The following is a 21,864-nucleotide window of genomic DNA, read 5'->3' on the forward strand; positions in this document are numbered from 1 at the left end:
TTTCTTAGTAGGAAAAAATTAATATTTTCACCCAGCTATGAAACCATGATATCCAAATCCCCATATCTGTTCATGTGCGGTAGTCAGATAGTGCCGCCTCTTTTAAACTTTCAGCTGAGATTGTCAAAGCATCTTGAAAACAGGATCATCTCTTTGTAGGGGTAGGGAAACTGAGGCACAGAGAGGGAACAACTTCCTTACATTGCAATGTAAGGTCAGCATCAGGACAGCCAGGAACAAAACCCCCCAACTGCTTTCTCCCAAGAGCTGCCGTCTCTGTCCCAGACCTGTATTTTAACCCCATGTGGAAGCAGAAATCCCAGTTAGACACTGGCAGTCTGGTTGTCATTTACTGTAAGGAGCAGCAGAGCAAATGAGATTCAGTACTTGGAATTTTGACAAAATTGTCACCAAAATAAGAAACACTTAAAATTGAGTATAATAAAAACTCATCATTTAGCAGAATCAGATGTTTAAAGGATTATCTTTGGAGGCCTTTTTAGACTGCTTTGGTAAGGAGCAAGAAGAACCAAGGCAGAGATTTCCTTCTGGTTTGCGTTCTTTTGCTATGTCACAACTACATTACATTAAATTGAACAAAAACACGTGACAAGATTTGACTTTGTTGCTCAATGTCGGCTCTAAGTGAAGCAGGCAGGCAAGCCGCTACATGATACGGTGTCTGGATGAGGTCTTTGTCTTAGTTACTGGCAGCTATTGATATGCTGCTCTCCCCGAGACAATACAGTGAAAATTTCCATCTTGGTAGGAGTATTGTTGAGTGAAGACCCTCCCAAAAATCCTTGAAATTGTTGCAGTCAAAGGGTATTAATGAGGAGGATTAATGATCAAATCCAAGATGTAAAGTTGCTTCCACCAGGAAGGGAGATGAATAGATGTGACAGAAACGCTGGGGCTATTCCGACAAGCACATCTTCCTCTTGTCCGCCGCAGAGCCTCCGAAAACGCTTGCTGGTGTGGAAAGCAGCCTCAGGGCCGATGAAGAGTGAGCAGGGGAATAGTCCGTGGTGTCAAAAGCTTTAACTCGGCAGGCTCTTGCTGTTGCTAGAGGAAGGGTGGGCGTTGGGTGAGCCGGGGCTCCGTCCTAGAGTAGCCAGTGCCGCAATGGCGCGCTGCTCCTGGCCAGCCTTTCGGTGCTTTCTTATCTTCTTGTGTACAGCAGGAAAAGGGAAGCAGTAGGAGGAAGTGATTTCTCACGCGGCTTTGTATTTGCTTCTAATTAAATGTTGCCAGTCGAGCTCTGTTTTCCCACTTTTCACTACCGGCCGGGGACGGTCCATCTGCCTCACCCCGGCGCTGTGCTCAAAGCTGGCCACACACATGCACACCCCGTGCGGGGGGAAGCTGGAGTGACTTCCATGGGGAGATAGCGAGTAATATGAAGCAGTTAATGGACTAAGCCTCATGTTATAGTGAGCTGAAACAAGCAAGAGAGCTGATTACTTTCAAGCAAATAACATCACCAAGGCTAGCAAATTCATTCCTCAATTTTATACTTTCCTTCTGGCAGTAGCTTGTGTTGTCTAGACAGGAAGATGTGTGCAATCAGCTTTAAAGATGCAGCTTTATACCTCCCAAGGGAGAAAGACCTAAATTCCTATCAAGCAAAGCTCTGTTGGGAGGAATGGGAAACAAATTATTCCCTTCTACTCTCTAAAGCAATCGGCATCAGTATCACACGGGGCAACATTCTCGCTGGGGCTCTTCAAAGGTGCCCCTAGGATTTGCAGATGCTCCTGCTTTTGTCTGGCAAAGCCCAGCACTGTTTGCCTGCAGACTTTCAGATGTGCAACACGCAAAATAGAAATCCCCAAGAAAATTTGTCCCTGAAACCCATCAGTTAAAAAGGCAAAGGCAGGAGCCTGCAATACTAGTGGAAACGGAGGAGCTGCGGCTGGTGAGCGGTTACTGCACGCTTGTGCCACTTGCAGAGGGAGGTCGGCCACCCCTGCAGCAAGGCAGAGCGCAGGGGGACAGGGACCTTGGGGTCTTTTTGGCTGCTCGTCCCCTGCGGGACCCAGCGAATCACTGCAACTCTCTGCCCTGGCTTCCCCGTTTAAGAATAAAGAAGTTATCATACTTATCTCCTGGGAATCCTCCTTCCTCTAGCTAATAATATAAGTCTGTATAAAATATAATAATATTTAAACTCCAGTAAACGTGTGCAAGATTCAAAGATCTACATTCCAAAGGTTTTGCTAAATTCCCTCTGTATATGCATATATTGTTTCTATAGGTGACCACCTATGGAATCCTTAAGGAATTCGCTTTTCCTTCTGACTCCGCTGTCAGTTTATCCCTCTGTTACCAGACAGCGTAACTAAGCAGTGTTGCAGGCTTCGCTTGTGCAAAGAGATTTGCTGTTCATGCAGCACAGCAAAGGGGAAGCTGTGTTGTTCAATCCCCGCAGCCAGAGACGATGTCAGCTGTGCAGATGCAGGGTTTGGTGTGTCTGAGCGCTGGGGTAGGGACTGATTCAGATTTGAATTTCAAACTCCTCCTTTAAGCGCTTGTGGATTTGGAGCTGGGGGCTCAGTCTGTAGGAAGACCTGAGTTTTGAAATAGTGCAGGAAAAAAGAAGAAATGTTGTTTCATATGCCTAACGTGTGTTCTGGGTGGCTGTGGTTGCCGGTACCGTCGCAGGAATTGTGTTCAGGCGGGTAACTGGGCTGCTGATACACAGCAGCTAAAGGCACATTGCTCATTTTTTGCATGCGGAATTATACACGTGCCTTCCTGGAAATGGCACTTAAGTATTCCCCTGTCCCAAATTTGACTGGTATCGATCCACAGATGGAGTGCAGAATGAATGAATTTTATTTATGCAGAGGTGAGCTGATGATTTTAATCATGCCACACATTTCCATTTTGTTTAGAAACCCAATCATAGCAGCAAACCAAACAAGAAAAGTCTCCTTGTTTTCTGAATGATGTTATTTGTTTATCTGCCAAAGTGCTTTGCATTTCCTCAGGTCACAGACCAGCCCATGTCTGGCTATGTTAATATTATAAGAGTTATGCAAAAGCAAAGTTTAAGAAAAATCTTTCAACTGAAAGAAATAGGATCTTAAAATCCCAAAATAGAGTATGGAAAGGTACACATCATGTCTGGCTTCTCTTTCCCCTTGTGGCAAATGTGACTCAAAGGATTTGGTTTTTTTCCAGCTCGATCTGTATACAGTTTGGGGGAGTTTTATTGTGAATAGGTCACCTTATAATACACAAAAATATTTCCTCCCAGAGTTCTGTATTCATAAATCTTTTTGGATTCTCACTCTCTTGAAACTGAAATCCACATGATTTAGTTTTCTTCAGGGAAAGAAGAGTGAGGGAACACCTTGGCGCGGTGCTCGTCCTCTGTTCTCGTCTCTGCCGAAACGCCGGTTGTGGGGCTTTGCGTCCCCCCCTCAGGCAGCTGCCGGGTGAGCTGCTGTCTCTCTTCCTGCATGGGAGCAGAAGGGTAGGAGTGAAAAACTGAGACTTTTGAGCGGCTTGGTTGTTGCTAAGGGAGGAAAAAATTAATTTCAACCTTATTATTTAAGAAAATGTTCGAAGTCTTCACTTCTCTGTAGGGTTCTTTAAGGGTCACTTTTGCTCCGCCAAAGAAAAGATCAGCATTACGGTTAAATACTAAAGCATAGCTGGAGGTGAGTGCTTATTGAGAGTACCGGTCCCTCATAGTTCAGTTTCGAGGAGAGATACATCTGAAGCGAATCCTTGATGCGTTCTTTCATTCTAGCTCACAATGATTTTTCCTGTGTAAAAATGCAGCACAAAATATTAACTCATTTCTGTCCCTGCAAAGTAGGGTTAGCATCACTGTCCCCCTGTTACAGATGAACAGAGAGGTTATATGGCATGACTGAAGAGATGCAGTAAATTGGTGGTAGAGCTGGGTGCAAAACTCTGATTTTAAAGTGGCTGGAGCGGTTCTGTGGGCCGTCCCCATCTTCATTTTTTGCTCCTAAGCCATCCTGATGTGTTCTTAGCAAGTGAAAGGTAGATGGAAATGCTCACGGTAAGTGATCTTCTTCTATAGTGTCTTTTAAAATGTAAACAATTAACTCAAGATAAGGACATACCCTTTTAAACCTGGATGCTTGTCTCTCTTATAGATATTTTTGTATTTGTATTTTGTAGGGCTATTTTGATTTTACAGTGATGTCATCCCATAGCATTGCCACAATGCCATAAATTACCAAATAATTCTGTTACTTTCTTCCATTGATCAAACAATTAATGTAAAATGTGGTCCCACTGGAGGACCAGGCAGGCTTTTACTATGTGTTTTATACCCGCTCGTCCAGCATATGATACAAACGTTGCCATATGAACAGGCAATCAGTTTGTCTCCTCTTTAAGTCTGTGTACGTTTATACAGACGCACACCCACAGACATACATGTTATTAGAAGACCATGAATAGTTTTACCCTGGGAACTCATTCTATACATGATCAGAAACACCACTTAAAATTACTTTTAAAGGTGGCCAGTATTAAAAACTGTATATAGCCAGTTCTGTTACAGCTGCTACTGACTGTGCTCACTGGGGGCAAATCATCTTTTGTGATTTATTAACTGTTTTCCTCCGTTACAGTCTCCCACCTGTAACTCTGGGATTTTGTTCTGCCCAGACAGAGGGCAGAGCGAAAGCTGCTTTGCTGTCACTGCCATAACCGCCCCAGTGCAAAGGATCCTCTCGTCATCTTTGCTGGATCCACAAAGAATTACTCTGTCAGGCACGACAATAAACATGCTCAGTACTTAAAAACTACTCACTCTTCTCCCTCTCCTTTTGTAAAGACAAGATGGCTTTTGGTCATACAATGGCTTTTCATTGAAGGCCAGGAAATCTTGGATTTTGAAAGTATGATACTGAGGATGAGTTTCAGTACGGCTCCCAGAGGAGCTGGGCTTAATGGGCCTCCATGGATAAACAGGGGGTGATTCCTCCATTCATGCCTGTTCCCAGTAGATCTATCATTTTGACCTCTGTCGCCTTTAATCTTCTACACACTCTATACATTTCTAAATCTCCCCATGGCTGCCATTGTATTTACCACATTCTTGGCAATACTGCTTCTCCCGTACCAACCCTTGCGCTTGAGTCCAGCTCCGTTCCTCCTCCACCTCGCTCCCAGAGCCAACTGGCATGTTTGCACAAAGCCGATTTTCCCTCCTCACGATCTCCCGAAGCGCTTGTGTGAGTGAGTTATCGTAGGTGTCTGAGCTGCGGCTGGGCTGGATTCTGTAATTCTTTCTTGCACAACCCGTACTTAAGGCCCGTTGACTTCAATGGAGCTATTCATGCAAGTGGAGGCTGCAAATTCGGGCCCTTGGGTTGTAAGGTCTCTGGGGCATAGACCCTGTCTTTGTATGCCTTGCAAATATGTGCTAGATGAGTAATGATAGCTCAGAAGAGTGAGTGTCGCTTTACATTTGCCATACTGAAGGAAGGTTGCCAGGATTGCATTGATGCTGCATGTGGTCCCCTTCCAGGGGGGAATTAATCCTTCTGTGCAAAGATACCTCCCGCCGACTGGTGAAAAGAAAAAAGAAAAAAAAAAAAGGTTTGGCCATGAATACCATTAGCTTAATCTTCCTTTTCTCTGATCTTCCAGCACTATTTGCTTTGTATGGCTTCATCAAGGTTTTGTATGTGGACAGAATAATTGAAAACAAATTTAGCATGTCTCAGACCATAAAGTTCCCTTCCAGCTAGATCACTGGCTATGCGGTAGATAAATGTCTGTTTTTCATTTTTGGTTATGTGAGAAATTTAGAATGGTTTGATTTGTAATTTTGAATGTTAATAAAGAAGGAGAAATTTCCTCGTCTCCTGGCCTGTGGAGGAATTCTGCCTTTTTTGCTTCTCTTGCAGCAAATGCTTCTTATAAAAACGTTACTTAGTACAGGAGAGTCTGTTTATGTCCTTGAACCCTAGTGGCCCCAGTCTCTAAGGTCAACTAAGATCTCCTTGTGCCAGGTGCTGTGCAGTCACCGACCAAAAATGCCATCTCTACCTGTACGGATAGTATTTCAGTGCAGTGCAAGAGGAATGGCTGAAGGTGAACTAACGACTGGGGGAAGGACGAGTTTCAAGGAACAGTGAATAAACTCTGGTCTGCAGAAGTGATTTCAGGAGAACAAGAACGTATTTCCTTTTAAGACTGTCTATGAATTCTGCAGAGAGGGAGATTTGTTGGGTGGAGATGTAGATCTTAAAAGGGAACATCCTCCCTGGGGGAAGAGGCTGATGGACAGAAAACTCAACATTGTGAGTGTTTAGGAAGCTGATACTGGTGTTTTGGGCTGGATTTGGGAAGTTTGGGAACAGACGTTGATAACTGAGTAGAAAATGAGAGGTGAGAAGGCAAAGAGAAGAGAAGACCTTTGAAGATGCAGGCTGGCAGCTTATGTCTGGTGTGAGTGACGCAGAGGAAGCTGGAGAGTTGTGAAGCTCAGGGTGAGTGCAGCAAAGTGAGGGGCTGGAAGGACAATCCTTCCAGCTGGGTTTGGAATGGGTATGAACTGGGCAAGACTGCATGTGCCAAGGCCAGAGAAAGGGCTGTGGCCGGGACTATTAATTTCTGAAATGTTTATACATAGTTTAACATGTCAGTTCGCAAAATTGCAGATCCATTTGCTAGATACTTCCTGTTGAGGGGGAAAAAAAACCCCTTATTTTTTAACTGCAGTTGAAGTAGGAATCATAAGCTGAGCTGAGGCAAAGTCATTTTACTGAATGTTGGGCTGGACAGAAACTGGGGTTTGCAAGTTGGACGTCACATAGGCCCTGATTCAAAGCCCCCTGTGTCAATGGGCATCTTCCATTAGCTTTGATAAGGTCTGGAGAAGGTACGTAAGGGAGTACCACCTGTATCTGCAGGAACGCAAGTGGGAGACTTTCTTCTGTCCTGGCTGTGTTTCCTGCTGATGGGAAGCAGGAGTCACTGCCCAGGGCTGCAGGTGCAGGGAGTCAACGCAGCTTTGCAGCTTTATCCACCCCACCAAGCAAAATCTTTTGAACCTCCTTTAGGAATCAGTTTCTGCAAATTAAACAAGTGTACTCAAAAATATATCTTTTGAGAGGATTTATCAAGCTGTTTTGGAGACAGCCAAAAAACTTCTGGTAATGGAGACCTTGTCTGGAATTTTTTCTTCTTGATATATCCTTTTTTTCTTCTTGATATATTTAGTATTAAAACCATTAATTACATGTTTTCCATTAGCTTCCTTCCCTATATATCATGGACTTCAGCAAATACTCTTAAGAGGATGTCTGTCTCTGAGAGTAGGAAAGAGTCTGTATTTATTCATATCTTTATGTCTCTGTGTATCTCCATATCTATATATATGTCTGTAGATCTATTTGGTTTCCTGACATGAAGGCACTGCAAGCCCTGTGTGTGATAATAGATTTTTAATGTCTTGCCAGCTTCACGGTTACATGGAGAACAAACCCTTGGGTCTTCAGATCTTCATTGGGACAGCAGACGAACGGATACTTAAACCTCACGCTTTCTATCAAGTCCATCGCATTACGGGAAAAACCGTTACCACCACCAGCTATGAAAAAATCATTGGCAACACCAAAGTTCTAGAGATCCCACTGGAACCCAAAAACAACATGAAAGCAACGTAAGCATATTTCTTTTTATTAGCAAAGTTGAGGAGGATTAAATTGGCATGTGAAGTTCTTCTCTTTGGAAAGGAGTCAAATAAATAATGATGCCTGTTCTGGAGGGACTCCCCTTTCAGGAGCACTGGGATGATGTATGAGCGTAAGACCCTTTTTACAAAAGCACAAGCAGCAGTTACAAGCACCTGGGTTAAAGCTGCTTACAGAGTTACCATTCATCAGCTGACCGTGCAGGCATTGGTGCTCTTTATCCCACTTGCTGCAGTGACTATATTGTAGTCATCTGTCATCTTCAGTGTCAGAACAGTTTTGTAGGGCACTAAGGAAAACAAGACTCGAATCTCAAGTCCTTGTGCTGCAGGGATGCAATGAGAAGCAAGGAGCAGTAGACAGTGGAGGAAAGGTGTACAATTCATTTTACATCATCTAATGGAATAGAAAACATCTCTTCTGAACTCAGCCAAGTGCTCTGGCCGTGAAATTGCACTCTTTTGTTGTAATAGCTTAACAGAAAAGCAAGTACAGGCACATCTTTTCTGTATTACTCCTTCCAGTTTTATGGAGGCAGAGGGATGAAGTGGGCACTAGTCTGAAACTTCAGGCTTGAACACGTGCCAGGCAGCGTGAGAGTGATTGCTCTGCAGAGGGAAGAGCTGCGTCTCCATCCTTCAGAGGATACTGACAAAATTGGCAGAGCAGCTATGTTTTTAAGCCCCCCTACTTCATCGCAAAATCCACATTCTTTCTTTATATATCTTTTTTTTTTAAAAAATATACCTCATTCCTCCCTTTCCTTCAAGCCTCTCCTTCCCTCTGCACCCAAGGAAATAAATAAAAGTCCACATCTCAAACTTAAGCAGCCAAGTGAACGGAACACGACTATCTGTTCCTAACAAGTAGCCCTGGAGTAATAAACCCCTGCACACATGCAATGGCAAGGAACAGTGTGGGTGTAGGAAACAGCTTGGGGTTTACGCCTCCCAAAAAGTGATTTTAATTCATATCTACAGAAGAAAAATGGTGTGTCTTTAAAAGTGATATCAAAATGGGTTGGCAGTGCCCATTTAATAACAGTGCTCACTGCACTCTCCGATGCCTATTGCTGAGCAGAAGATCTCACATTCTGTAAATATTAATTAGCACATTCTCTTGCCATGGCTCTGCTGTAGACAGGCATGTTTGCTAGTTTATATCGGGCTCTTAAGAAGTTAACCTGCACTTACACCAATATTAAGTTGCAATGCTGGTTTAAGCAATCCTAATCCTTTCATTGCTGCTCAGCCCCGTCCTGCTCCCTACATCCTCCCTTCGTGCAGGGACACGGTGAATGGGAGCAGAGAACCTTTTTCCCAGGCTATTGCCTTGGCTGGGAACAACGTCCTGGGGCTTTGGAGGATGACGTGGTGACCAGGGCGAGGGCTGGAGCACACCTACCGTGTCCGAAAGGAGGGGAGAGCAGTTTGGTTCCTACTTTAGAGTTGAATTCAATGCTTGCGTTACAAACTGTGAGGAAAACGTGCCTGGGTGGTGCATGCAATTAGCTGGTTCAACTGCTGTGACTCCCCGCGGAGCTGAACTAATTTGCCCACGTGCAGGCAATAGCTGCTGTGCAGTCTCTGGGCACTCAGCTCTTCGGGAGCTGGCGGTGGAGGCTTTAATGCTGTCTAGCTCACGGAGGGCTGCGGCACAGGCTCAGCTTTTTGCCTGCCCCGGTGTCCGCTTCTTGTTCTGGTTCACTCCCCCTGCCCCGCTGTGCCGAGGCGGGCGCTGCCATGGGCACTCGTGTGCTTAGCACAGGAGGGAAATAGGACTCGGCACTATAATATTTGGAGGGTGGCTTCTGCTTTACTTGCCAGAGTAAAGGCCACCCCGGGACACGCTGAGCCCAGACTCTTTGGGAGGGCTCCAGCAGCATCCCTCACTTGCTGCCTGTCTGGGATTTCTTCCCTGCTGAAATGGCAATATCTAGATCCTATGCAGAACCAGTATTTGGAGCTGCTCTTAACCCAGAGATTAAAGCAAAACGTCTTAATCCTCTTGACTGTTACCTATTTCCAAGCTGTTTGAGAGCAGAAATGTTAAGCTAAAGGGCGTGTGTGTTTGGCAGCATCGACTGTGCAGGGATTTTGAAGCTGAGGAACGCAGACATCGAGCTGCGCAAGGGAGAGACAGACATTGGCAGGAAGAACACCCGCGTCCGGCTCGTCTTCCGCGTGCACATCCCCGAGTCCAATGGCAGGATCATTTCTCTGCAAGCAGCGTCAAACCCCATCGAATGCTGTAAGTATCCCCTGAGATTTGCTCCTTCTCTGTCTCTTGCAACAACGATTGTGTTGTCCCTCTGCTGCAGGCTAGCTCTGAGGGGACAAAACCCAACGTGCTCGGATAGGGAAAGGCAAGGTGCTCTGCCCCTCCTGCGCTACCGTTCGAGTGATTCGCAGGTCTTACCCGTATGCACTCCCTTTCCTGAAACAAGTTTTGATGGCAGGTGGCTCTTCACGGTGCCTAGAGCTTGTGAGGACGGCCAGGGACTTTGGGGCTTTTGCAGAGTTCATTTACTAGTGTGCTGCTGCTGGATCCTCATGGTTAGGAGGTCTTTTCTGGGAGCAGGGAGCCAGCGTGGGTGTGTGTGTAGGGGCGTACATACATGCTCCCTGCTTGTGTGTGTGCGTGCAAACTGCCTGCCATCCTGGGAGTGGTTTTACTTTGAGCGGAGGCACAACCAGAACTTGTTATCCACAAGCTGGCACGTGGTTGGAGGTTTTGAATTCAAACCTGGGCCAGATCCTAGCCCTGTGGCCGGTCCTGCCTGCCAAAGGAGTGACTGCAGTCCTCAGATCTGCGCTGTGGCAGGAACACAACTGAAACGGAGAAACAGGTTTGATTTTGAGGCTCAGGCATATCCTGGTTCTCGATGTCGATGCTAAGGGGTGTGCAGCTCAGGAGGCTGCAGCTGAAGCAGGGAAACCCCGGGTTGTTCTGGTATTCCCCTGAGGGACAGAAGAAAACATGCAGTTCTGATTTTTCTGAGGGGCAAATCCTATGAGCATGTGAGCTGAGATACCTGCACCTCCCACTCACTTTAACGTACTGGATCCTGAGAAAGAGAGGCCTCTGATGAGGTGCCCCCTGTGTCGCAGTCATTTCTGGAAGGGCTCCACCCACTTTGCTGGTTCATGTGCATCCTGTGATGCTTTTTGTTGGTAAATGGTGCCTTTTCAGCGGTTTGGGGATTTCACAAATACATAATGAGCAGTTTTCCTCTCCCTTTGCTGAATGACTCACCCCTTCAGCAGAAGCTGTCTTGCCATCAGTCATGTGAAGAAAGCCATTGAAGAGTTTCTCATGTGTGCGTTTTATTTATTGAGACGCAGGCTTTACTTACTTAACAACTGCTTAGAATAAGAGAGGAGCCAGTTTTGGATGGGAAATCAAGATAAATTGTGTAACTAGTGAATTATCGATGGCAGCTTTGAAAAAAAAAAACCAAAACAGTAGAAATGAATAAACAAGTCAAGGCTAAGGAGAAGATGATGGATAGGTATGATCTCTTGGCAGTGCTTATGAGAAGATACCACCTATCAGAGCATTTTAGCAGCTGAGTGAAGTCTCCGGGCACGGTGATGGGAAAGGGAGAATAGTGGGAGTAGCCACCACCTTTCTCCATAGGAAATGGTTACGATCCTTTATGGGACCAGATGGCTGAAACAATAGTGGCCTCCACCCCAAACGTGTCCCTGATGAAACAAAGGCCCATTTGCTAAAGGAAATAAACGTTCAGCGAACTGCAGCTTCTGGAGATAGGAAGGGAATTGTGGCAAAGCATCACCTGGCATCTCCCTCAGTTTCTTTTCTGACTGGAAAGAGCCCATTCCTGCCTGCAGTGGGGAGCTGCTCGGGTGGGGAAACTCCAGGTATAACTCATACATCCACTGTAGAGAAAAACAGCAGGAGCCCACAGCAGAGGGTGGATGGTCCTGGGTCATGCCTCGAGCCCCGCAGATGACACCCCGCTTGGGCAAATTCTCCTACGGCAACAGCAGACACCTCTTTCAGAAGGAGTTAGGCAGGGCCTAACCTTTTGTTTGGAAGGGCCTAAGACCCTTCCACAATTGCACGTTGTATTTGCGCCCATGACCAAAGAGCGTTCAAGCAGAAATCTGGTCATGGTTTACAGCATAAGATCACGTTTTCCCAAATTGTATGTGCCCACCTTATTTGCCTGGGCAATGACTGCTAATTTTGCAAGGCTTGTTTGAGATGTCTAGGCATTTATTTTGAGATATGTTTGCTTTGATGAGTCTTAAGGGCATAAAAAAAAAGAGAGTGGAGATACCAGTATAAGTGGCTTATTTTTATGTTTTTTATGATTAAAATACGAAAATGTTGGCTGCAGAGCAGACAGCAAAGCTCCTACGAGAAAAAAAAAGGATTTGTTCCCCAAGAAAAAAAAAAGTTTTATTTTTGGAATATTGGATATACTGGCAATTTAGAGAAATATTTTAAGGACTGTGCTTTTCTAAGCTCATGGAAGCAGAATATGAAGTGATCTGGAGTAATAAGCCTCTTCCATTTAGAACGTGTGTTGCATATTTAGCAATGTTTTTGCATTTCAGTAGCACTTCCTGAACTCAGCCCAGTTCTGGGAAGATGGTTAAAAACATTAGTTAGTTCAGCCAGCATTAGTAATGCAGACTAAATCACACTAGAGATGATAATCTCGGTTTCTCCCAGACAATCTGCACATGTTGCAGAGCTCAAGGGCTCAGGTAAGCTCAGGTGCCCGGCCAAGAAGGGGCTCCGTGACATTTTCTCCTTCTGTCCCACCTCCCACCTTCCTGTGGTGCTGGGATTCTCTTTTTTTCCCTTTTGTTTGTTTTTCATTTTTCTTTGACATGGCCACGTGGGAACCCTTATCCGCAAGGACTCTCCTGTAAGATCTCTCCTGTCTGGTAGCTGTTAATAATATTCCGTCGGGAAAGCCTTAGTAAGTAGCAGCTTTAAGATAACTGGCCATTTCCCTACCAGTGGGGTTCCCTTGAGAGCGCGGTTGCTACCAACAGAATATCTGAGTGCTCTCCTCAGCAGAAGCTGATCCCGGCTAAAAACTCCCACCGGTGTCAGCAGATCATTAGCTGCAATGAAGCAAGAACTGTGAAGTATCTGCTTTTCATGGGGCAATTTGATTCCACCTCATCTGTGTCACATTCAGCACTTGACAGGTTTTAGGAGGGGATTTCACAGGTTCAAAGCATCATCCGGAGCAAGTTCCTCCCTAGGCAGCTGTGTGGGAGGACCAAGAAGGTGATACGTTGTTAAATGATCAGTTATGCCTCAAAATGGACCTAGTATCCAGACAAGCCTGCACATTCAGCAGCTTGCAGCTTTTTTTCTCCTGTTGCCTGTTGATTCCTTCTGAAGCCACCGAGTAGGCAAAGGCATTTGGAAGTCCTCTGATAATTGTAGCAACAGGCCATCGCTTACTTAGGGATAAAAAGCCACTGTCTTGTAGATGTGGTGCTGGAAAGGTGAGAAAAATCCCTTCTCCTGGGTGTTGCTCCATGTGGAGTCTGTGAAATGGCAGCAATGCCCCGTAGGTGCTACATGCGATGTCCCTGGGATCTGCAGCCAATGGGTCCATGTGGCAGCAGTGTGCTGCCTGGCCCGGCTCCCTGCCTGCACTCCTCTGCCGTGGTGCCCTAAGTCGGTGTGCGTGCCCAAATGGCCATCCCTGCGTGGGCAGGGCTGTGCTTTAGGCATAGGCATAAGCCAGCTCACGTAGCTGAGCTCTTGCTGGGCCAGGCAGGGCTGTCACAGAGCTGCTGTCACAGAAGGTGGTGAAATCGCAGGCATGAGAGGTTACTGGGTTAACTTGTCCCTTCGAACACAGCCCTAATAACAACAAGCTCGTAGAGTGCTTTGGTATTTGCAGACCTGATCGTTATTTTCAAACCGTTCAGGCAATTTCTGTAGCATTAGTGCTATTCATTTGCTTTGATTTACCTTTCACTACGAGCTGAAAGTCATTTCTTGGTGAGTGATCTCTGGATTTGTGTTCCTACTCCTTGGCTGGAGCATCCATGGAGCAGAGAAGGAGCAGTACTGAAGGGAGTTCAGAGTAGCACCTGCCGTGCTTTTTTTACTCCATGCTGTTGGCAACCAAAAATTGCTTCATGCAAGTGTCTGCAAGATGCGAGTGTAAGTGTTCAGAGTACCATTCATGCTGCGTCACAGTTTTAATTTGAATGGATCCTGGTTAAACCACCCCAAAATGTCTCACAGTTCTTGTTTTGTGTAATCCATGTTTGCTGATACCAAGCTGTGCTCATGAATCCCTTAAAATGCAAACGATTGCACTTGGCAGGAGAGAAAGAGTCTAAAATCTTGTTCTTATAATAGATATTCCAAGGTGGTTAAAAAACAAAACAAACAAAACTTATTACTAAAGAACTGTGTGTCCATCTGAGGAATTTAAATAGTTTCTATTACTGACTGTATTTTGTTCCACTGAATTGGGTCAAATATCTTATTTCCCTTTAATCAATTTCCCTGGAAGTTTCCTTTATTTTTCTCTCCTTCTAGTAGATTTTCCCATAATATTAGACAATCTGAGCCTACAATATGTGACACATTAATAACTACAGGGGAAAGAGCTGGTCATGTAAAAGAATGTTGTCTTGGCAAACCAGCGAGTGCTTTTCCTCGGCTGGGAGCTGTGCTGGTTGGAATACAATGGCAGGCAAGAAGGAACCCTAGTTTATTGAGATAAAAAAGCAGAAACGAATGGTCTCTTTGCACCAGGGAGATACCCATTTGCAAGTTTAACCATAACCATGATTATTACAAGAGTAGCATGGTTTCCAGTTGAATTAAAGGAATTTTACCCCCCTTTCATTTCAACTTCAAGACAGATAGCTGACGCAAAAACTGGTGCTTTTTCTAAAGTAAAATTTTTATCTCTCCTAAAGCACAGAAATTAAAAGCTAATTCTGGCAATATTTGCCACTTTTAATATGCAACTGAAAGATTTCAGTCTGGAAAGCCTGAGTCAGACAGAAGGAGAACGCCCGCCCTTTTTGCAGGCTGCGAGCTTTGCTATGAGGATAAACTCCTGTTTACTTTTTGCCTTTGCAATACTGCTGTTGGTAAAAGCAAGCGCCCCAGCGTATTACGCGGAGCATGGATTTCTGAGCATAATTTGAGCTCAGCAGATCTCCTCCACAAGGGATTAAAAGGAAATGCTGTGCATACCCGCAGAGATGATCGACAGAGAAGTGAACCGAGGCCATGGTTTTCCTGTCATTAATCACACGCTGGTTTGGTGAGCTGGCTGCAGTTCATAGAAAGTATCATACTTATCTGACACTGCTGCCATCGGTGCTTGTCACTCCTCTTTCGCAAGGACATCATAAAATAAATTATGTGCAGAGAAGGAGGTGGAGAAAAGCCCTCTATTTTTGGTGCTTTTTTTCTTGGATGGCTCTGCACAAACTGCTGATTAAGTCTTGCTGGCAACAAATTGGAAACTGTTGTCATTCATACCGGGTTCTTCTTTTCACAGCGTTTAGATCGCATTTTCAAGGCTTCCCATCTAATCAGGAGGTTTGGAAATTTGCTTTATTTCCTTGATTCTCACTTAAGCTTTCCACTGCCCCATACTCCTACCAGGAGGTAGTTCATCTCATCCCTCTGATTAGAAGATTGCTGCTTTCTAGGGTGCATTGCTGATGTCTGCCTGCCTGCTGGAGGTGTCTCCTGCCCTTGGTCCTCCCCTGCCTTCCATACTGCAGCTCCCCAGCCTTTGCCTCTCCTCCCTCCGGAGAGCTCAGGGTGCTTCCATGTGTGATGGTCGGGATCAAAGTCTCTCAGGACGTTAGCGCGTTGGATAAGCATTGGGCACAGGAGCCCTGCTCCTATCAATCCTACCACAGGCAGGCAGCTCGTGGTAAATAAACACAGTGTGACAGGAGCAATGAAATATTTACTTTGGCTCATTAAGGTTTGCACTGAGGTGGAAGAATTAATCCCACAACAAATTAGGCCTCTGCTATTGCTTCTAGGGTTCGGGATTTTTTTCTAGCATCAGACACCCAGCTCTATCTGCTCTTCTCAAAGCCAACAGAAATCAGTGGCTGGAGCCAAGAGCCTTTGGGGGTTTGGAAAGACATATCAGGAGTGGTGAGTCACGGCTTGAAGGCTTCCAGAAAGCTGGGGTGAGCTGGGGCTGCCCTGGGCAGGATAAGGATGGCGGGGTCCAAAGAGGGAGCTGGACGTTTGGCCTGGGGAGACTGCTGCACTGGGGGTGCAGTTGTGACCCCACCTCTTTTAAGTAGCCACATTTTTTGGTTTACTTGGCTTGTGATGACATTTAGAGGTAATCAGAGGTAACACTAGCTTTGTCCTCACTGAGGTGCAGGTGAGCCTCAGTCCTGCTCCTTGGGATCGCCCTGGGTAAGATCTCTCCTGAACTGTGGTCAGCTATGGGGACGACGGCTAAACCGAAGCTCTAGAAGCAGAGTTGCAGGTGTCAGAAAGACGGCGTGGAGCAGGTTTCACTCAAGCAGCTATTCTTTGGCCTCTGTTTACACAGAGGTTTGCACGGAGGCCTCCAGCCATGCTGCAGAAGGCGGCACTGAGATAGCGTGCTGATACACGGAGGCTGTAGAGCATCTCCGCTCTGGAAGCATCGGTCAGAGCTGTGCTGCTCTGTGCAGAGTTCACAAGCCTGTTCCTCCCGAGAGGCAGATCACGTTAGTGTTTTTGCTTTGCCTACATTCCCCGATCCAGCCCTCACTCTCATTGCACATGCAGGGAGAGAGATTGCCGAGACGGTTCCTCTCCGGAGGCTGTTAAGAGACATTTAGCTTCAGTTAAGACTCCTCATAAAACGAGTCAGTTTTTGGGCAAGACAAGGCAGTGCTTGGAAGCCCTCCAAGCCGGTGGAAGGAAACACGATGCTCAGGCAGGGCTAGAACTGCTCGCCCCAGGAGATGCATGCAGGAGGAGCGCTGACGGGGAGAGCTGGGAGGCACGGAGGGAAGGGGGCTCTCAGGTGGAGCTGGGATTACCTAAGGAGCATGTTAGGGAATACAACTGAGGTTGTCACTTGGAATCTGCTAGCAGCTATGGGCAACACTCTCCTGGGGAAGATCTGGAGCCGCAACAGACTTATCCAGGTAATCAGTTGCCACAAAATATCCTTTTTTTTCCCTATAAACCAAATAGCCTCTCTGCTGAAAAAGGAACAGTTATGGATGCTGCGGGCAGGTGGGGAAGCAGGAAACACCTTCGCCCTGCCTTGGCACGCTTCCTTATGGTCAGCCCCAGGCTTGTGCATCCCCTGTGGAGCATCCAGCCTGCCGGCCCAGAGGTTTAGGCCATCTTAGCCTTTTCTCCACCCGTTGGCATAGGGAAGGGGATAAAGGCTCACCCCCAGAGAAGCTCCCTGCGCCCGTGCAGCGGGTGGCTGGGTGGGCTGTGGGCAGCGGCAGCCGTCCGCAGCGGGGGCTGCTTCCCTCCTGGGCTGAGGGTCGCTGGAGGTGGCGTGGCACTCCCAGACAGCAGCTCCCTTTCTCTCTTGTGTCGCTCTGTGCATTGTATTTCTTGGCACCATGCATCCATGACATCTTGATTTGCAGACAGTCAAATAAAATAGAAAAATAATGTCCCCTGTTAATAGGTTGACACACTGCTTCAGGCCAAGTGTGAGTATTTCTATAGCATTTGCTTTGCTGCCTTATGTCAGTAACTGTTGCTATTGAAAGTAAACACCCCAACTGGTTAAATCAACAGCGTTTTGTTTATTCAAAGCTCATAAACTCCAGTAGCTGTAGGTCACTTTATGAAGTGCCAACCCCTGGGGGAAGAGAAGGAATAGTGTGAAATTATTGCATGCAGTCCACCCATCATGAGCCTTAGAGGAAGGGGATTTATTGGCAATTAATATTTCATGCAGAGGAAAAAAAAGTAATCCTACTGAGGCAGCTCCACACTGAACCTTGAGCCTCCTTACTGATGGAAATGGGGAATAGGGTGAAAACTTCTTATAGGCCTGAGTAAAAAAAAAAAAAAAGATCTTGGAAAATGAGAAGTGGGTTTTTAAAAAAAGATTGGCAAACCACATAGTGGGAGAAGAAGATTGCAGGCAAAATGGGTCAGAGGAAGTCAGGCCTGTATTCCTCCTCAGGTGCCTGTGTTCCTCCACCTTTTCCTTTAGCACGAGGATTGAGAAATTGCATTGCATTGAGAAACTCAACTGAAACTCTTCCAAATGGTATTATTCTGCGGCACACATAAAGCACACACAGGTTTTGTACACCTACAGGGGTGACCAAGTCTGGGTCAGGGTGAACACAGTTTTTTGGAGATGCCTGTAGCCTGCTCGTGCTGTAGCCATGCCTGACCGTAGCTCTGCATCAGCCGGGCTGCCATGGGGCCGTGGCCACACAGAGCTGCATCGGGGTACCTGCAGAACACCTCTGCCCATCGCAGGCTGCCAGGCAGCACAAGGATGGCAGAAGCATTTCTGGCATGTCCCAAGAGCTGGGATGCACATTCCCGGTGAACGGGCTGTCCTCCCCAGCTCCCTGGTAGGTCTCAGCGTACACAAACACTGCGCTCTATGGAAGTTGGACAGAGGCTTGGTCTTCAGCAGCGATTTCCAACTCGCCGAGATCCAAATGTAATTAAGATGAGTCAGACGGTTATTTCCAGGCTAAAATTTGTCCTTCCTCGTCCTGAAAAAGCCTTGAGAACCACTGATCTGCTGGATGTCAGGTATAAAGCTCTCTACTAACAAAGTGAAGTCTGTAGAAGATGTGGGCTAATCTGGAATTTTTACTATTTGGGGTACTTAGGAAGTAAAATTTGGGGATTGAAAAGGAATAAACAGTGTCCAGGGCAAAGCTTAAATACGTTTTCGCTTGGCTGTTGTAGACGTGTTTTTGATGATTGATATTTACTCTTAAGCCTTTAAGGTTACAAATCTGTCTTTGTGATAAATCCAATTATGAACTCATAACAAATTTGAGGATTTAGGGAAAGGAATTAATCATACAGCCATGTGAAAGAAATTAGCAGCTTCTGTGAAAATAATCTGAATATATATTCTTAATTGGCAGTATCTTAGCCCAGCTGTTGTTATAGATTTGACGGGAACAATGAGTCATAATGTTGTTTTAAATAGACATTTTAAAATGCCTCTCAAATGGGACAAGAAAGTTATAAATATTGAATTATCTGTATTTTTAGTGAGCAAAAACTCCATGTCATATGGCTGGCAGAAAGGGTTCAGTTGAGCTTGTCCTTGCTAGATAAATTGCTCCCCTCTTCTGCAGACACCTGTCTGAAAGGTTTAATGTTTGTGTTTTCCCACCAAATACTCTAGCATTTTCTTGATGTGGTGAGAGAATCTGTACAGCTCTCACTGCAGCTGAGAGCTGTTGGGTTTTCAGCTTTCTGAAGGTTGCAGAGCAGTAAAAGGGTGCTGGAACCAGGTCGCAGAAAGCACAGCCTTGCCTGTGTGCGAGCAGAGGGCCAGCGCTGAACATATAGGGTAATATTTCCTTATTTTTGGCTCAGCAGCCAACGGTGTTCAGTGAAGGGAAGACACAAGTGCTCAAGGTCTCTTGGGAGCAGGCTCTTTGTCAGAGAAAGTTAAAATCCAGCCAAGGCAGCTGTTAAATAGATGAGCGGCATCCTCTAGAGGCCTTTCCAGTTGGGGTGGATGAATCTGGAGGAGTTTGAGTGCAGGTCATGAACTCGCAGTTCACCAGACCCAAACTGCTGCCCACCTGGTCTGGTCACAGGGAAGCTCATGATATTTTCCAGCTGTCTGCATTGTAGGGAACAATTCTCGCATCTTTGCTTTCTTCGGCTCCTGCCGCTTGTTAGCAAACAGTTGGAATGGACTTGCAGGGATGGTGATCAGGATTCTCCGAAGCTTTTCTGACCACGCAGATGGCTCTTTTAATGGGATGAGAGGAAAGCAGGTGGAGAGGTGGTGCTATCCTGGTTTTCTGGCTGGGGAAAGACAGAATAACTTGCCAAAGTCACGCTCCAAGTTCATGGCTAAGAACAGTAAAGACTTTAGAAATCCTTGATCACGTACATGCCCATCTGGACTCCACTCAACCTTTTCTTTCCTTGCCTTTTGTAATCAAATTCAATTTGCAACACAAGGTCCTGCTCCTCAGATATTCGGGCCTCTGCAAGACATGCTTGCAAAAAGCCCAGGCTGCAGGAGAGTCCCGGCGTGACCCCTCCTGTTCACCAATGTGAACATGACTTTGTGATTGCCCCTCTTGTTGTGTGTACAAGGCTTGGGTGCCTGCACATGGAGACGGTGTTTTTGTTGGCAAACAGATTGTTCCATGCCCAGTGTAGTCCCTGTTCTGTGGGAGGCAGTGGGCTTTTGTAGAAGAGGTTTATTTTTATTTTTTTTCTGAAGGAATTCAGTGTTATTCAGTGGAATCCTCTCTGCAGGTGGAATTTTTGGGCTCCAGGGCTGTAGTGTGCCTGCACTTGAAAATTTGGCCATTTATTTGGAAACAGACATGGGCAAGTTCCAGCTCATTCATCCAAGCTGTCCTTTCTCAAGGACAAGGAGTAAGGCCAGCACAGCTGAAACGCTGCAGCCAGCTCCTGAATGTTTCCAAATAAAATGCCTTGAGTAAGTTTATTTTTCCCTCTCAAACCTAAATTTAGCACCCTGGAGAAGCTGCTTTGGCAGTCAACGGATGGTAACGATGACAAGATCAATCTGTGGATAGTTCTGGGAAGATCTGGAAAGTCCTGGTAAAACAGAGTTGGTTTCATTCATGTCTGCAATTTGTCCACAGCCCAAAGATCTGCTCATGAACTTCCGATGGTTGAAAGACAAGATATTGATAGCTGCCTTGTTTATGGAGGGCAACAGATGATCCTGACTGGACAGAATTTCACAGCAGAGTCCAAGGTGGTGTTCACAGAGAAAACATCAGGTAAGGCAGTTTTTTTCTAACTTTCCCTAATGGGATAAGGCAAATCTGTAGTGGTGTTGTGTCTCACGGTCTTTCCTAAGATTTGTGCTCATGAGTAACTCTGCTCGAGTGAGTAGTCCCATCCAAGTTCATGTAAGTAAAACCAAATCACTTGACTTAACCATGTGAGTAAAATTAGACTTGGGAGCAAATATTTGTGTTATTGGTTCACAAGAATACAGACACTGGGAATCAGCAGGAAGAGGATATGTTATCAAAGAAATGGGATGACCAGTACATGTTCCTCTATGCTTGTTCCATCTCATGTTTAGTGAACGCTACTGCAGATTTCACAATTGAAATGAACGTTTTTTATTGATGTGAACTCCAGGCAAAGATTGCGTTTCCTTCCCTTCAGAAGTTTGTGGGGGAAATTGTTCATAATATGTGTGTTTTATATAAAAGTAAAATTATTTTTATACATACTGAGATAAAAGAACACATCACTTCATCTTCCATATTATTTCAGATATTTTCACATAGGCTCAGACTACAGCAAAACAAATCAAATTCAATTCAAAGAGAAAAGCCCCCTGTTACAGCCCAATGCTACTTTTTTTCCAGTAGAGCTGCTTCTTTTAAAACATGTTTTGCCAGTTTTCAGGTAATCTTGCTAGCTCTTGAGCAACCATGACAGGGGAATGAGTGGCAGATTATAGATTCTCTCTCTTTTCATCTTGTTTGATGACTTGCTCAGAGCCGGTACAAGATGGTCCCAAGCGCTGACGAGCATTGGATGAATATAAATAATAGGAATAAAGAATGATTACCGGGAGTTATTTAGTTGCCTAGCATCACCTTTTCTGCCTTTCCTGAGCTCTCTGTATTGTGTTTTCATAATGGCATGCTACAATAAGTGTATCTTGATTTCTAACTCAAAGAATACCTGACCCCAGAAAATATGCCTAGCGTGATCTAGTGGTTAAGGTAGGCAGCAGAAATCCAGGTTTCCTTGTTTACAGGAGGAAACGCAAACAAATGCATTCTGCTGTAGTTAGTTACCTGTTTTTTCAGAGCTGAGTCGTTTCTTTTCTAATATCATACGCATGCAGGCATTTCATCTCACCTCACTAAGCAGTATGTGTATTTTATTGGATTTTCTAAGGCTTTTGCAAAGGGACGTTTGTTTCTTTGCAAATGGTCTGGACTTGTTTAACTTACCCTTCATTAGGCTTGATTTT

The 21,864-nt window shown here is 45.5% G+C and overlaps 1 protein-coding gene across 2 annotated transcripts in view; it reads left to right on the forward strand.

The window, feature by feature from the left end:
- The window catches only part of NFATC2 (nuclear factor of activated T cells 2), a 90,493-nt gene that overhangs the window by 21,150 nt on the left and 47,479 nt on the right, over positions 1 to 21,864 (forward strand). For both annotated transcript variants that reach the window (XM_063350245.1, XM_063350244.1), the window contains exons 4-6: positions 7,461 to 7,663; positions 9,772 to 9,944; positions 20,504 to 20,644. In XM_063350245.1, the coding sequence (XP_063206315.1) occupies positions 7,461 to 7,663; positions 9,772 to 9,944; positions 20,504 to 20,644 (517 nt within the window). The remainder of the gene's footprint in view (positions 1 to 7,460; positions 7,664 to 9,771; positions 9,945 to 20,503; positions 20,645 to 21,864) is intronic.

The sequence above is a fragment of the Chroicocephalus ridibundus genome, chromosome 12 (genome assembly GCF_963924245.1).
Source record: "Chroicocephalus ridibundus chromosome 12, bChrRid1.1, whole genome shotgun sequence".
In the NCBI taxonomy this organism is placed as follows: Eukaryota; Metazoa; Chordata; class Aves; order Charadriiformes; family Laridae; genus Chroicocephalus; species Chroicocephalus ridibundus.